Source organism: Callospermophilus lateralis, chromosome X (assembly GCF_048772815.1).
Source record: "Callospermophilus lateralis isolate mCalLat2 chromosome X, mCalLat2.hap1, whole genome shotgun sequence".
Lineage (NCBI taxonomy): Eukaryota > Metazoa > Chordata > Mammalia > Rodentia > Sciuridae > Callospermophilus > Callospermophilus lateralis.
In genome coordinates this window covers 4,393,763-4,411,955 of record NC_135325.1, presented here as the reverse complement: position 1 = coordinate 4,411,955, position 18,193 = coordinate 4,393,763, and the positions used below count along the sequence as shown (strand labels likewise).

Sequence of the window (18,193 nt, the reverse complement as noted above, 5' to 3'; positions counted from 1 at the left end):
TAATAGAGCATATAAACTTTAGCTTTAAATATGTGCTGTTAACACATTCAGGTATTTTTTTTTTGATTAGTAATTAACATTCTAGCAAACTTTTTACAGAGTTTATAGAAATACTATTGGGGATTTCTTTTCTGATAAGTGTGACATTGTCATAAAAGTATGTACTATAAAAAGCTAAAAAATGTTTACTTAGTGAAATTTATGGTTGCCTGTGTGATAATTTTCTTGCAGAAATTTGCTTTCTTTTCAACTCTGCCTACTTCATGGCAGTTGTTCTCATTTCTTTTTTAGGATTAAAAGCATCAACTGGAATCAATTTGCATTTGAAAATTGGATCAGCACAGAGACTTGATATTGTGGAATGCCTAGTAAACAAGCAATGTCATCTAAAGAACAAGAGAGGCTCTTGTGTTATAATGGAGAAGTCCTTGTTTTTCAGTTGTCTCAAGGAAATTTTACAGATAAAGGACCTGCAAAACCATCCACATTACATGTCAAAAGAATGGTGTTTGATAGACAAACAAGAACATTTGTTCTGAAGTCCACTGTGTTCTTTAGCATGAGGAAAGAATACTCTCATTTAAAAATTCTATGTTGTAACTGTGTGTCAGATTTCAAAACTGGAATTAACCTCCCTTACATTTTGATAAGAAGCAATAAAAATAACATTTTCAAATATTTTCTACTGTGTCTTCACAGTAACAATAGACTTGAAAAGCATTTGACTTTTAAACTATCCCATGAGTTGAAGGACAGCATAAGGGTTCTTAATGGCCCTTTAATTTTATGGCAGTATGTCAAAACATTGTACTGTATCTCTTCCCACACTCGCAATGTTATTAGTGTGTCGGTTAACTTTTCCTCTATTGAATGGGCAGGGGAGATTGGAAATCTAGGTATAATTTTATTGGGACTAACAGAATGTGATTCATCTGAGGAAGAATGCAACCAAAAGCCCTCAGAATCAGATTTTGCAATTCAGAATACCAAATTTTGTGTATATTCTCTTGAAAATCAAGAAGTATTAAGTGATACATATATTATCCCTCCTGCTTATAGCAGTGTGGTAACTTGTGTGCATGTCTGCACAACTGAGATTGTCAACAACCAGTTTAGAATGTCTCTGATTGCCCTTACTCGAAAGAATCAGCTGATTTCATTCCAAAATGGGACTCCTGAACGTTTGTGTCAGCTTCCATTTGAAGATCCTTGTGCTGTTCAGCTTCTAGATTCAGGTGAAGGAAACCTCTTTTTCATTGTATCATTTAGGTCCAATGATGCTTGTGCTGTTTGGAAAAAGAACTTTCAGGTACAGTGCTTAATCTCTAATAATTCAGTTGGTGGTCTGATACCTTTTAAGCATTTCTGTGATTCATGGAGTTGACCTTGAAGTTTTATTATCTAAATGAATTTTTATAGTTCTGACTTTAAAGTCATAAGTGTCACATTGTTCTTTTTTCTTAACGTTGGCTGCATACCACCTGATAATTTTTTTGTATTGCCATTTTGAATTTGGAAATATATAAATACATAACTATATGTAATTCTTTGTCTTTTGATATAACTATTTTTAACTTTTTAAAATATAATCATGTCAGATAACCTAGGTTAAGGGAAATACAATAATTGTATTTGATCACTACTACTTAGCACTTAAGACAAAAAAGTAAATATGCCAGTTTTGTGATTGAACATTCTGAAAGGGAAGTTTTTTTCTAACATTGAGTTCTGAAAGGAATTTACTGTTTGTGGTATTATGTAACAGGTTTTGGATAATAAAGTGAATACCTTATTAAATAATAAGATGATCTCTCTGATAGCAGTTTTGACCCCGGAAGCAATCTTCCTTTGGGGTGGCTATGGATCCATCTATCCATTCTTTTACTACCTCTTTCCAAGAAGAAATTAAGGCAGCTTACAAAGATAGGTAAAATAAAACAAGCATAAATCTGAGTAAATAATGAAAATCAAGGTTAGTATGCTCCCAGATCAGCTCTTATTAAAAGCCCCAGGTATGTTTAATCCAGTGATAGGACTTGAAACAGCTGAGTCTCTCTCAAGAGAAATTGTCTCTGCAAGTTTTGACAAGAATGTTTGAAGCAGACGTTTCAAAACTGAGGTCATTGTCAGGTATACCTGAATCAGATATTGATATGTTGTCAATAGGAAAAGAGCTGTGTGTCTGATGTGGTAGCGACTAGCCATGTATGATTATTCAATGCTTGATATGTGTCTGGTCTGGATTAAAATGTGTTACCAATGTCAAATATATATAAGATTTCAAAGCCTTGGTAAAAAATAAAGTAAAATATCTCCATTTTTAAAATTGACTACATTGAATTAACATAGTAGTATTATGGATGTATTAGGTTAAATGCAGTTATGTCTCTATCTGAGGGTTCTATATCCATGAGTTTTGCCAACTGCATATTTAAAATATTTGAAAAAAATTATGTCTGTAATAAACATGTACAAAATTTTTGTATGCTTATTCTCTAAGCAATACATATAGTATTTACATAATATTAGGTATCATTAGTAATGTAGAGATGAATTAAAGTATATGGGAAGATGTAGGTGGATTATATGCTAATAGAATACCATTTAAAATCAAGGATGTAAACATCCACATATTTTGGTATATGCAGTTAATCCAGGAACCAGTCTTCCACCAATATTGAGGGGTGACTGTATGTATATTAAAATTAGTTTCACCTTTTAACTGCTCCTAGAAAATTTAAAATTATGTATGCCATGCATTTGTGGCTCACCTGTATTTGTATTGGATAGCCGTTCTCAAAGTGTAGATTACCCATGTGTGTGTATTCATGCATGCCAGCTCTCTGATGTTTGCATGCTGAGCACATTCTCATTACTAATGTTTCTTCCTAAAGTTCATTAAGCTCCATGATAATCTTGGGAGGGTTCTGGATTTTCAAATAAACAGTCTTCCAGCATAAGTGAAGAATCATAGCTTTAGAAATTATCCCAAGAGGGGTAAGATTAATATTTGATTATATAGATTGAAGACCCTTACTTAACATTATAACTCTAATACAAGCCATCCTCCTGTGTCATCTAGATGTGCCTGTGATCCTAGATTCTGAGTGAGGCTTTTCTGCCTTAGGGAGAAAGGGGAATCTCATCCTCATGGTGTTAATTTTCCAAGGGATCAATGTGGAGGCTTTCAGCTTTATGGACCTTTAAGTAGCTGTCTTCCATTTCAGATTTAGGGGTCTCCTGTTCTAATATAAACTGGCCAAATCATTCCACTAGGCGGGATGCTTCTAGGTGTCCCACTGTTATGGTCATTTACCTTTGGGTTCCCCTGATAAAAGCTCTGTCCCCCCTCCCCAGCATATAAGTTCATCTTGATGCTCTTTTAAATTAATCTGCTTTGAGTGTTCTTAAGTGTGTACTAGTAGTACCAGTTACTGAACATAACTGAATTCTTTGGGTAATTGTTCTTATTCATAGATACATATACACTAAGGCTTATGAAATGAAGGTTTTCCGTAAATTATCCTTGATAGAAAAAGAATCTTCACTAGAGTTTTACTCATGATAGAAGTTAGGATTTACAAAAGATTTACCTATGAGAAGTGTTAGAATTTATAAATAGCTTATAATAGGATATTCATAGAGAAATCAAGAATTTGACAGTCCTTGGACAAACATTAATAAAGCATTAAATCTAGGTACCTTGGAATTTATGACGTTGTTTTAATGCCTTGTGTTTTCTGATCCCTATTTTATTTTAATTTTTAAACTACCATTTTCATTACCCATTTTTAATATTGAGGATAACAAATTACTCCATGAAAGAAAAGGACTTGTTTACATCACATCTGATTTTTTTTTCTTCTCTATTCCTCTTTAAATGTGCACTTTCTCTCAGATTGCTGCTAAGTGGGAAAAACTTAACTCAGTACTGATAGATGATTTTGTTGGAACTGGAACTGAACAAGTACTGCTCCTTTTTAAGGACTCCTTGAACTCATTTAAAATAACAAATCTTGACAAAATAAATTATTCAGTAAGTTCTTTTATTATATGTTATTTTAAGTCCTGTATTAAGAAATTTTGAGTACTTCAGAGCTTTTGACACACCATTTAAATATTTGTTCTTTTATACTTAAACTTTTGAATTTTAAAAATATATAGATTGAATCTTTTAAAAAATACATTGAATCTCTCAACAAATATTATACAAACTGACTTTATATAAATTTGGAATATGGTATATCTGATGGTCATTCAAATGACATTAATACTATAACTTTGTTTCTGAAAAATCAATTTTTATAACAATAAACATGATAATACTGTGTTAAGGAGTAAAATAAAGTGAAACTTTTTAAAGAAGTAATAGTTCAAAATATCTTGAAATCTTGAACATAAAAGAAATTATAGCTCTGCAGTTTCAGATCTGTGGAAAATCTTTCCAAACCTCAATTTTTTTTTAGTTGTAAGATGAACATAATTCTTATAATCTCTAGTTAAAGGTTTTTATAATTTTATAGAAAGCTAATGGACTAACAATTTTAAATCATGGTTTTAATTTTAAGTAGTAATGGTAATAACCATAGTAATTTTATCTAGTTACAAGGAGATAGGGAAAAACAATTTGCTTTTCATAAAATTGAGGGTAATATTTGAGTGGATAAATTTTAATCATATTTTATTAATCTTAAAATTTTCAATTTTATTTCAATTTTTTTTGTTTTATTTTTTTTAGAGTCACCCATTGAATTGTAATGAAGGTGATTTATTTGAAGACCAACCAGAACATTGTTATTTGATGATTCCACCATTGGAAAAAAGATTAAAAGTTAGTGTCTTTATTTGCTTTATGCTTTTGATTTGTTTAAAAAATTTTTATTCTTTTTAGATATAGATGACAGCAGAGTATATTCTGAGATAATATAGATACATAGAGTAAAACTTATCCTAATTAGGATTCCATTCTTGTGGTTGTACATGATGTGGACTTTCACTGGTCATGTATTCACGTATGAACACAAGAAAGTTATGTCTGATTTATTCTACTGTCTTTCCTAATCCTACCCTCCTTCCTTTCATTCTGCTTTTGATTTTTGATGAATGCTATTCTAAATTAAGGAAAGAACACTGAAAGAAAGGTGCTTAAAGTATAAACAGCTTATCACTTAGGGTAAAATGGTATTTCAAAGGATCTTTACCTTTTTGGCACCTGTGTAAAAGCTATTATAGCATTATTTAAAATATATCATCTAAAAATCACATCTCTTTATAATAAGATTGTGTAGATTTAATAAGCCTCATGAGACAAAATATAAGAGGCTCACTTTTGAAAACATATTCTTTCTGGCCTGCAGAATTGATATACCACAGTATCTCCTTTAGAGGGGTACCAAATATGATAAATCATAACACGTTTCAAACATGAAAAGTGTACCCTCAAGTTTTCCATAAAAAATTCTCTTAAAAAATCTTCTTTTTCCTCAAATGTACTAAAGTAATGTATATCTCCCATAAAATACTGAGATTTTTGCAAGTAACTACTAAAAAGAAACTAACAAGTACCTATGTAGAATACCAACTTTAACACATTCATGTTTATATTCTTATAGTTTTATTATGATTTGATGCAAATGTACATGGAAATGAGGTTGTAAGTTGAAGGTTTATAATATGCCTTTTTATTTTTGTATATATTTATGTTTTGTTATATATAAAATAGTCAAGTAAATATATTAAAAAGTTTAAAGAATATAGTGATTAACTCTGTAGTACCCATGTAGATTCAACTATTGTTTATTTTTTAATGTTTTGAGATGGTGTTTTGCTCTTTTGCCCAGGTTGTTCTTGAACTTTTGGGCTTAATATTCCTTCTTTAGCCTCTTCAGTAGCTGGGTCTACAGGCATGTGCCACTGTGCTTAGCTCTTTTATTAGGCTTTAAAAATCATATTTGCCTCATCTGTGTGTGCGTATGTGTGTGTGTGTGTGTGTGTGTGTGTACACACACATATTTGTAGAACCCTGTGAAAATTACAAATGTTAAAATACTTTATTCCCAAGTATTTCAGCCAGAATCTCCTAAAAATAAGGGCATTCTCCTGTGTAACCACAATATCATTATCACAATGAGAGAATTAATCTTGCTGGTCATGGTGGCATATGCCTGTCATCCTAGTCTGAGTCTGAGACAGGAGGATCATGAGTTCAAAGCCAGCCTCAGCAATTTAGCAAGGCCCTAAGCAATTCAGCGAGACCCTGTCTCTAAATGAAATACAAAAAAAGGGCTGGGGATGTGGCTTAGTTGATAAGTGCCCTGGTTCAATCCCTGGTACCAAATAAAAAAAAAAGAAAAAGAAAATTAATCTGAATCCCTCAATCTTATTGATTTAGTCCATATTGAAATGTATTGTTTTGTTAAAAACATGTTTTTTGTATATCCTTTTTCAGTATCCAGAGTTTATATCTATATTTGGTCATCATATCTCTTGTTGATCTTTTAATATAGAATAATACCCCTTCCTACCCTCCCCTCTTTTTAAAATGACTCTAATAAGGAGGCCAGGCCAGTTGTCCCTCCTTTTGGATTGTCTGTTTCCTTGTAGTGCCATTTAAGTTTTTCTCTATCTCTAGGATTGGCAGACTTTTTTTTCTGGAAAGAGCTGCATAGTGAATTTTAGTACTTTGTAGGCCTTTTTAAAATTCTTTCATAGCTTTTTCATTTATTAAAGTGAATTTACTAAATGCTTATTAAACACAGATAAGAATGTGAACAGTAGATAAATAAAACAGATTAAGAGATGTAGAAACATAAAGGAAGAGATTAATATATTAAAAACTTTTGAAGCCTGAGCAAAGTAAAGTAAATAAAAAGTTGTGGGAAAAGATTATAATAAATGACAAAGGAATATTTTCTTTAATATAAATGTGGCTTCTTACACAGAATTGTTGCAAATATTAAGTGGTCATACCTTCTTAGGGGGAAACTTGTTATAGCTATTGAAATGTGAATCACATGTATCTTTTTTATTATCACAGTTTCACTACTAGAAATCCTATTCTAAGGACGAAGATGAATTTTTTTTGGATGTTAGGGATTGAGTCAAAGGCTTCATGTATGCTGAGCACACAATTTACCACTCAAGTGCCAAAGTGGTGTCATAAGGATGTTTATGTAGCATTTATAAATAATAAGAGTATTAAAGGGTAAATACATATCTTTAAGAATTGTGGTGAGTAAATCATGATATATCCAAAACATGGAATATTATATAGGTGTCAAAAAGAATAAGATTTTTATATTGATTTAGAAATGAAGCCATAATAGGGTAGTTTATGAAAGCATGTATTTATAAAAGGTTTGTTTTATAAAGCAGGCCAACTCTTCTGATTAAAATATAACTTGGAATATAGATGAAAAAAATTTGAAGTTTCTTAAAAGCTCTAACAACGTGACACAATATAAGAACAAATCATTAAATCAAATTTTTAAGTCTGGAACCCAGAGAAATAAGCAAAATACTGATGCTTCTTTTGCCCTGGGAGCATATTTGAACCTTCATCAGTGACAGTGATGCCCCAGGCACTTGGCAAAAACAAATATAAAATCCTCTCTGGAAATACACATTTATCCCAGTCCTCATAGAAATCTCACAATTTTTTTTCAAAGAAAATAAGCCACTCACAGAATAATAGCACATACAAAACAAGGCATCCCAATTAGTCACTCACAGAAAGTCACCAAATACTGTTTTTTTCCAATTAAAGAAGCTCAACAGAAGACTTTAATAAAGAGTTGAAAGAAATATAAAGCAAATTAGCGAATCAGCATGTATCAGAAAAATGATTCAGAAAATTTCATAAAGATAAGGAAACTATAAAAGGTTTTAAACAATATAAAGAGAAAGCATGGACATACGAAGGTGAGGGATAAAGATAGTGTAGTGTCCTTTTTAAGAATACACATTAATAGCAGCTGTCAGTGTGGATAATAAAGTTCTAATGTTGGTAGCCATTTAAGAGGTTAGCAAGTCTTCCTTTCCACCATCTTACACATGAGGAAACAAATAGAGAACCAGAAAAGTTAAGTGGCTTGCAGAGCTAGAGCTAGAGTCCATTGTACTGTTCTTTCTGTCATGAAATTTATTTTAACTAGTCTTGTGATTCACTGTTTAGTCCTGTGTCTGGGGATATACTGAAGACAGAGGGGGCAAGACACCACAGCTAGTTTTCTGAGGGTTCATTTTCAATCTGCCCACATAGTACTTTCTTCTACTCCATACCCATCCAGCAACTCAGATTTGGCTACATATCTCTGATGAGTACATCTTCTACACAAGCCATGAGTTACTGAGTGAATGAGTGATGGACCATGAAAGATGTGTAACTCACAGAACCAGGTCAACAAGAGAAGTTTAAAATATTAGATAGAAGTTTAAAATATTACATAGACACTTTATATACTTTGTACAATGAGGTTAAGATATAGAAATAATTCAGTCTTTACATTCTAACTTACATTCATTGATAAAAATAAAATTGGCTTGCCTGAAAATTTAAGGAATCCAGAAGAAGAATGTATTTTGTTTTTTAAATATAAAAAGACATGTTTTATTAAAAGCTAGATTAATACTTAAAGAGCCTCAGATAGCCATCTTAAATGAAACAACTTCTATCAGTTCAATGACATAACCCTTTAAATTTTCAGTAGCAAAATATATTCCATGAATGTTTCATCCTTAGTGCTGAAATCTGTTTATCTGGTATAATAAAAGGAATGTGTTGCTATATGCCCAGTTCAATGCTAAATTTGTATTATTTTTTTTCAGTAATTTTCGGTAGTTTTTTCCAGGAGAGTTCATCCTAGCACTGAGTTTATTGATGCAGAAATCAACTTATAACATGTCAAGGTTGTTATGTGTCATCTTTAAAATTTTGTTATATGAACAGAGGGTTTCATACTATCATATTCAGAGTGATTATTTCTATTCATGATGATGTCTTTGCTTATATGGAAGCTTTGTTTTTGAAGCAGAAATTATTTCAACAAGAAAAAAGTTTTTGATGAGGGTGAGAGGATTAATAGGATTTGATTCTTATCCGTATTGATTCCTAGTTACTTAATACTAAAATGGATGCTGCTAGATTAATGTTCTTTCAGTTTGAAACATAAACTCTATATTGCAGTTATATGCTGTATTTTCCTTTGAAAGAAAAAAATACTTTTTTGTAATTAGGCTTTAAATCTATAAATAAAAATTTCTGCTCTGAGAAATAGTCTCTGCTTTTTTATAGAAAAATGAATTGAAAAACACATTTGGAGAAAGTACATCCTGAATTAATGGTATGCCTGGTTTCATTTGAAATTATGACTCTGGCAACTATTTTTCTTTCTACTTTACAGGTTGGTTTGGCTTCTGTTCAGGAATTACAGCAGCATCTCTTGCTTAAGGAGAAAATTATTTCGAAATCTTGGAGAGCTTTAATAAATTTGGTTCAAGGGAAAGATGATAGTACATCAAGTGCAGAGGAGGTAAAATTAATCGTGGCCATTTTATCATTTTATGCATCAAAAATCTGCAAGCTGTTGAAGAGTTATTAAAATTGGAATGTTGGAATATATTAGAAAATGCTGTGCAGTAGATCAAGAACAAAAATGGCAGGAATTATAATGGTGAACTTTTATGGCATTGAAAAATATTTGATTAAGGAGCCAATATTTTACCTACTTGCATGCAATCCTGTAGGATATTAAATCTTGGTTAATTAAATTAAATTTCAGTTATCAGAAACCTTGAGGAACAAGTTCTGTTAATTTAAAAAAAAGATTTAACTATTAACTTTTATTTGTGTGATTTAGATAGGAATTACTCATGAGTAAATTACATATTTCCTGAATTTGTAAATAAAATATAGTGAGCATTATTTGACCTTATATTAGTGATGACATAATTTCATCATTAGCATGATGATTGTTCTTTTAGTCAGTTGCATTGTTCATTTCTAAGAATATTTATTCCTCTTGTAAATACCCCTTTGCTGTGTTTTCTTAGTACTTCTATGTGCATTTTATAATTTTACTCTTTTTTCTTTGTGGCTGACCATTGTATGATCCTTTTCAGGTACCCTGCAGTTACTTATGCTGGTACAGTAATGTTAAGAGTTAGTAAAAACTGTTCAGACTTCATAAAAAGTAGTGTTTATGCATATTAATTACATACAGAGAAAGACCAGCATTGCAAAATTGCATAGAGAAACTATGTGGCATTTTGTTTTCCTCAAGTCCACTCTTGTGCCTTGCCCTGACTTCCTCTATATTGACCATTCTTTATTTTTTCTTTTTTATTAGTTGTAGATTATTTATTTATTTATATGTGGTTCTGAGGATCAAACCCATTGCCACACATGCTGGGCAAGCACTCTACCACTTAGCCATTCCCTATATTGGCCATTCTGTGTCCCCTGCCTGCATTTTAGTCTTAGCAATATGAGGGGTTTGGTCCAAAAAAGGATCCTGTTAATGTAAAAAACATAAGGAAAGCACATCATGTATTTCTTTATCACTGTTCTAATTTCCTGGGAGACCTCACAAAAGTCATTGTTAAAACTGAATCTCCCCATTCCCTTCCCAACTACTGCATTAATTTTGCTAGTATTATATAGAAGAAAGAATGTTTAGAAATGAATTGAAACCACTATGTCCAAGGCCCCATTTTGGGATCTTTACACTGTTAATTTTAAAAACAAGACTGGCAGGTAGTAACAATTTCCTCAGATTTCTGATGAATAGTCTGCCTCAGATCTCACAGCTGCTGGCCAAAGCCAGTAGGAACATGTTAGTGCACTGTTGTGTTGTAAGGGCCTATATCTTTTTGCAGTAATTACCACATAGAGACACAGAGTAGGCTGTTAGAGCACAGGCTCTGGAACCAGTATGCTTCAGTTCAAACCCAGCTCTGCCTCTTGCTTGCTGCCTTACCTCTGGCAAGATACTTAACTTCTCTGTGCTTCATTTTCCTTATCTGTAAAATGTAGACAACAGTACAACCAAGTTAGGATACTAGAGTTAATGTAAGGGTTAAATGAATTAATACATGAGTGGCATTTAGAACAGTGCCTGATGTAAACAGTAAATAATATATGTTGTTATCATTATCTCTACTACCACTATTTCTATTGTTCTTATAAATATACATGTTTGCAGAAATTACTGAATATGGCCTGGACATTAAGAATGAATTTTAACAATATGTAAGCAGTCCAAAGATAAGTTTAATTGATTTTATTAATACAAAAGTCTACAGTTATCAGCTTAGTGAGAGTTGCTGATAAGATATTGGATTGTGGGCTGGGGTTGTGGCTCAGTGGTAGACTGCTTGCCTGGTACACATGAGGCACTGAGTTCAATCCCCAGCACCACATTAAAAAAAAGACTAAACAAAATAAAGGTATTGTGTCCATCTACAACTAAAAAAAATATATATTGCTTTTGGTATACCTGGAGTCCATATTGTTGGACTGATTCCAGATTCACATCCCTGCTAGTTCTATGTTGGATAATTCATCTTGTTCCAGTCAGATCATGCTTGTTAATCTGAGAATATAATTAATGTTATGTTTTATACATTTTAATTTAGTAAATTATGTATAACATGTAATATGGTATATTATGATTTATTTTAAAATTTTTAAACAATAAGACCTGACCAAAAGCTAATTTACATTATTTTAATTTTGGTGCATTTGATACATTTTTTGTAATCAGTTATTTAAACATATTTTTGTATAAGGGATGTCTTGTTCCTTTTTGTGGTGAAGAAGAAAACTGTGTTCATACCTCTGATGAAAAGTTACCAGACCATTTTCAAGATCCAGAACAGCTAGTAGAGAAGTTGTGGTACCGTGTCATGGATGATAGCTTAATCATTGGAGTGAAAACATCATCTTTGAAGCTGTGAGTAAATTCTGATGTGATAATGCTATGCTAATGCTCTAGGTCAGCACTGTCCATATTAAAAAGTGTAAATAAAAGTAGATGAGATTAATTTTAATGATGTTTTTATTTAACTTACTATATTCTAAATATTATCATTGTAACATGTAATCAGTATCAAAATTGTTAATGAGATATTTTAGGTTTTTTTTTATTTTTTTATTTTTTTTTATTTTTATTTTTTCATACCAAGTTTTTATATCACATTTTGATTCAGACTAGCCCAATTCCTAATGCTCAGTACCATATGTCTCTTGGTCAACATAGCTGTAGAAGTATCTCTTTTATACAAATGCGTTGAAGTTAATAATATGAAGAAAGTGCATTTACAAAATCAAGATGTTGTAGTCTCAGGGTAGAGTTATGGGATTATTCAGATTTTATTAAACAACATAAAAGATATTTATCCAAACATTTGGAAATATTGCGAACATTTAGAGACTATTGACTAACATGGATTGGTGAAAATTTAATTAAGTAACAAAAGTCTCTGTTAATAGAGGACTTTTCTCTTTTGAGATCATGTATAGGGAAGTAATGTCTATGTTATCTGCAGATTAGGAAAGAGCTTTTTAGACAAAATAGACTAAATATAGTATCATACTGCTGCATTTAACCCCCAAATACACAAGCAGAGAGAGACCAGGTAGTTGTTATGGTATATGACAGTATATTTGTGCAGCTCAACACAGTAGGAAATTTAGATTACTTACCCAGTAGATTTGAGATATGGATTTGTTCTTGTTTCTGTGAATTTCTAAGGAGTTTTGGACTGGTTGATTATATAGATTTTTTTTTGTCCCTTCTTTAAGTTGGTGAGTTGTACTAATCAATTTTCTATTGATGTCATGTTACTGAGATAAACCGAAATTTATCATTTGGTACATTCATAGATTGGGCTTGTTAATCTTTAGCCAAGAATATTTGCATTTCTGTTCATAAGTGAATTTGGCTTAAATTTTCCAAAACAATACTTGTTTGGTTTTAGTATTAAGGGTCTGGCTGTGTTGTCCAGGCTGACCTGGAACTCCTGGACTCAAGTGATCATACACTAGCATGCCCAGCTTATACTATGTTATATTTATTCATTTATTTTTGTGTGTGATAGGGTCTCACTCTGTTGTCCATAATGGTCTCATGGATTCATAAGCTCAAGTGATCATCTGTCCTCAGCCTTCTGAGTAGCTGGGACTACACCATTCCTGGACTTATACTAGTTTGTAAATGAGTTAAGGATTATTTCCTTTTTTTCTGTTTTTCTAATTTATGTAAGTTCAGAATTATCTGTGCTTTGATATTTGCTTGTACTGACCTTGAAAGCAGTAGAAACCTGGCCATTTTCTTCATGAGATGTTTTTAAACTACTGATTCAGTTTCTTTAAGACTTATGGGATTATTCAGATTTTATTTATTCTTAAATGCATTTTGCTTATATTTTCCTAGCAATTTCTCCATTTCACCTGTCATCACGTTTATTAGTTTAAGTTGTTTCCAAGATATTCAGATATTTATCAACCATATTATCAGTCTTTTGTTTTCATTCCAAATCTTGTGTCTTGCTTTTTTTTCTTGATTACTTTTATTAGAAATTCATTCATTTTATTAGTCTCTTCAAATTTTTTATGTCAGTCTTCAATTGTATGTTTCCTGTTTTATTAATTTCTGATCTTTTATTATTTTTTTCTACTTTCTTTGGGCTTATTCTGTTATTAACAATTTCACTGTGATATGATTAGATATAGATATTGATTGATTCATTCTTTAGGTCTTAGAATTTCCTGGCTCTAAGAAATGATTTTTAATTTTTTGACAACTCAAGAAATTCTTAGTTATTATCTTTTCAAATATTGATGCCTCCCAGTTTCTTCTTTTTTTCTGTCATGGGATTCTACTTAATTCAAGAAGTCTTGTTAGGCCTGCTAATTCTATGTTACATATCTTTTAACTTCTCTTTCATATTTTCTATTCATTTCTCAGTGTGAATCCTAAGTAGTTTCTTCTGGTGTATATTCTATTTACTGATTTTATCTTTAGTTATCTTTATTCAGCTATTTAATCTAGTCAATGAATTTCTAATTTTTATTATTATTTGCACTTAAGTTTCATTTGCTCTTTTCAGATCTGCCTTGTCATTTTTTATTGTCTCTTGTATTTTCCACTTACCTTTTATTTCCTTAATGTGATATACAGAATTAGTTTTAAAATGTTTTTATATATAGAAAATTCCAAACATACTAAAAGAACAATATGGTGAACCTCATCTGCCCATCATTGAGCTCCAGTAATTCTCAACTCATTGCTAATCTTGTTTCATCTATATCTCTATTTACTCCTTACCACATGCCCAGATTATTTTGGAGCAATCAATGGCATCATTTTATTTCACCTGTAACTCTTCTAGTGTGTGTATCTAAAAATTAAGACTTAGAATATGAATGTAATCACCTCCTCAAAAATTACCAGTAATTTCCTCAGTAAACACTAAAATTTCCCACTTGTTTTCTATCAAAATATTTTTTCAAATCCGAGTAATATTTGTAAATTGAAGTTGACTGATTGATATCTCCAAGTCCCTCATAATGTATTTGTGCCCTTTTCATGTTTTTTTTGTATGTGTTTCTTTTATGTATTTGGAAGGAACCAAGTAGTAGACCTGTGAAGTTCTATAGACAAGATTTTTCTGATTTCATCCTGTTATTGCTTCACATGTTTCAATGTCTCCTGTATTTCCTCTAAAGTACTAGTTAAATCTAGAGCTTGGATCAGATTAATGCTTGAATTTCATTGAGAAAATACTTAATAGATAATGTTGCTCTGTTCTTCAGGAGTCAAATAAAGTCTGATCTTTTCATTTTTGTGATATTAGCTATTGGTGATCATTATTTTATTAGAATTTGCAGTATGATGATTTTTTGATTCCATTATTCCTTTTTTACTAGCTGGAATACTTCTATAGAAACACTGCTCATCAGTTATTTACCAATATATAGTTTGTAATTTAGAAACCAGAGTTTGGACATAAAAGGTGCTCATTTGCTCTTGAGTGCATTGCTGTTTCTAGACCTTTATAGTGGGCAGAGGGAGGAGATTTTTTGTTGTCATTTGTTGGTTATGATTTTTTTTTTAGTGTTTCCAATTTAGACTAAGAACTTCATGATCTTTATTTATCACCACCAGTCTTGCATCGGTATCTCTTTTCTCCATTGCTGAAAATCCCAGTTCTCAGTTGTACCAACATAATTACTTGTTTTATTCCTCAATCAATAGGGCAGTATTCATAGAATAACAATACCAACAATATGATTGTTACAATTTTTTAACATATAACCCACTAGATATACAGTGAAATTCTTGTGTGTTAAAGTCGTCTCATTGGTCATATTCTCATTCTTACCTGTTTTATTTGGTAATGTTGACAATGTTGAGTATATTAAAATAAGCCTATATCATAAGTTGTAAGTTGTTAGAAGTGTAAATATGAGAAGAATTGCTGAGAAACCAGCAATATTCTGTATTAAAAGCAGATATTATTCAAGTAATTCATGGGAATAAAAATGCAATTTTTTAGAAATCTAGATTATTACCAAAATAAACTCTTAAAAATGAGTAGTTTTTTTCTTGTTTGAAAAGGTTGAGGGGAAAACACTACTTCAAAAATTAAATCCAGCACTATCGTACCATTCTTTTCCTTTAAAAATTATTTTCCAACTGCTGGGTGCCATATCACACACCTGTAATCCTAATGACTTGCGAAGATAAGATAGGAGGATCACATGTTCGGGGCCAGCCTGGGCAATTTAGGGAGACTGTCTCAAAATCAAAAGTAAAAAGTGCTAGGAATGTGGCTCAGTGGTAAAGCACCATTGGGTTCAGTCCTCAGTACCACAAAAAAAGAAAGAAGGAAAAACAATTTTCCATAAATCTAACATATTTCCAGTAGTTTTGCTGGCCTATTTTAAGAGAAGTGCTATGTTTACAGGGCCTTTAAAAATCTGCTTGACTTTTACTGTTAACTCTGATATATTTTATCTTTGAAATGATGTTTCATTTGTCATTTGTATGGTGTCTAATCTTTTATTTGATTTTTAAAAATGGGGTGATAGGGTTTAAAAAATGTGTTGGTAGAATTAACCAAACTTTGTATTTTTTTATAGGTCCCTGAATGAGGTGACTTTATCGCTGATAATGGAGCAAGCCTGTAACTCCAGCTTTCGGCTTATTAAATGTGAAAATAGAGTGATTAAGTTGAGCACAGATTCTTTCCGAGCACCACATTTGATGCCACAAGATGAAATAGGATCAGAAGCCAAAAGGATCAAGTTGACCTCTGATAGTAAGGAAGAAGAAAGGTTTGCTTGTGAACAACCATCTATGAAAACATATGTACAGATATTTACTGCTATAACGTCTCTTTCACCACTTTTAGCATTCAATAAATTTTGTTGCATTGTGCTGCTACACATTAGGGAGAGAGAAAATGGTAGCTGTTCTAAAGATCATTATATTCCATGTGGCAGACTTTTTTTAAGTCTAGAAGATCTTTCAAGTGGGAAATACTTAATGACGTTTCCAAAGAAGAAACCCATAGGTTTGTTGGCACTTTTTAATCAAATACTTAATTGAATCAGAAAATTTTAAGAACTGTTTATTTGATACTGGACAGTTTAATGATAGAAATTGTGACTTTTTCTTGTAGAGGACATGGAAGACCTTTTTGCGCTTCTCACAACATTGCACAAATCTTGTATTCAAGTCATTTCACCTGCCTATTCCCTGAATTCAATGAAGATGTGGCTCTTAGATTGCATGAAATGTGAAGTAATCAAAGAATTTCCAGAAATGTGCTTTTGTAAAAGGCCAAGAAGTTTGTATGGGACACTCTTCAGCTGGAAACAAAGAACCCCATTTGAAGGCACTTTAACAGTCTATTCCAGGTAATGCACATTAAATTGGGATGTTAGTGTGTGTGTGCGTGTGGTGACCCTATGGTTCAATAGCTATCCCCTTGTAGAGTTCTGTGCTATTGTGGGGCATGTCAAGGGCATGTCCTGGTATAGAATGAATGGACAGGTATAGCCTCATTTAAAAACTGAAGATCTCTGCTTTAATTTTATGTTTGTTATTGACTTTTTAAAGAGCCTAGTAATTATTTTAAGATTTCTTTTTACCTCTTCATAGTGAAATTTTTTAAAAAAATATACTGATGTTAATGTTCAAAAGAAATTTAATAGGAAGCAGTTATTAATATGAACTGAATTGGTATAACACACACACACACACACATATATTTGATTGCTGCAGTCTGACTTTTATCAATGATTGCATGCATTTTTTGGTTCTCTACATCATTATAGTATATAAATGAATATCAGTTGATTACTATGCTGTATATGACTACTTTGTGCTCATCAAATTTTGTAATATTATATTTGGTTTTTATTTTAGGAATCAAACAGTTTTGTTCCAGTGCCTTCGTAATTTCATCAGAGTTCTCCCTATAAATTGTTCCTTCAAAAATTTAAAATTAGAAAATGAGGATTTCCTAGTTGATCACTTGGCATTGACTTTGGAGAAGGAACTGGTTACCCTTGGTTCTCTTTCTTCTTCTGCTTTAGCTAAGGTTGAAAGCAACTTTGTACAGATGTGTGAAGCAAACACAGGAAAGAGTAGTGTCATGGCTGCTTCAATGGACAGGAAGGAAAAAATCCGTTTGTGCAGAGAAGAAGTTCAGCGAGAAAAGAAAATGTTGGAAAGGAACCTAAAAGTGAGTGGTGTCCTTTATAGAGAGATGACTTTAAAATTAGTTGAGATTCAGTTGCAGTCAGACCTCACTGCACAGAAGCTAACCAGTTTATAATCACAATTTCAGTGTGATCATACTTGAAATTGTTTTCACTGCCATCGATTTTGGTTCTGCTTTATATGCCCCTTTTTAAAAATATTGAGGCTCATTGCAGTTCTTTTAGTTTTGATGATGCACAAAATAGTATTCCTTATAGAGTGGCAGTTTTCAAGTGGGGCTATTTTGCCTTCCTCTGCTCCCACCTTCCATTGCAAGGATCATTTAACTGTGTCTGGAGGCATGTTTTTGTTTGTTTGTTTGTTTGTCAGAAGTTGTAGGGTAGCATATTATATGGACAATCATAAAAACCAAAACAAGAAACTAATACTAGGGATATTGTGGCTGGATAATTCTTTGTGTT

The 18,193-nt window shown here is 31.9% G+C and overlaps 1 protein-coding gene across 1 annotated transcript; it reads left to right on the top strand.

The window, feature by feature from the left end:
- The first annotated feature begins 361 nt into the window (after positions 1-361).
- Fancb (FA complementation group B) lies at positions 362-17,847 on the top strand. The gene is made up of 8 exons (XM_077107478.1): positions 362-1,309; positions 3,899-4,036; positions 4,739-4,831; positions 9,402-9,530; positions 11,788-11,951; positions 16,145-16,578; positions 16,687-16,924; positions 17,436-17,847. The coding sequence occupies exons 1-8, from the start codon at positions 362-364 to the stop codon at positions 17,845-17,847; spliced, it is 2,556 nt and encodes an 851-aa protein (XP_076963593.1).
- Positions 17,848-18,193: the final 346 nt, after the last annotated feature.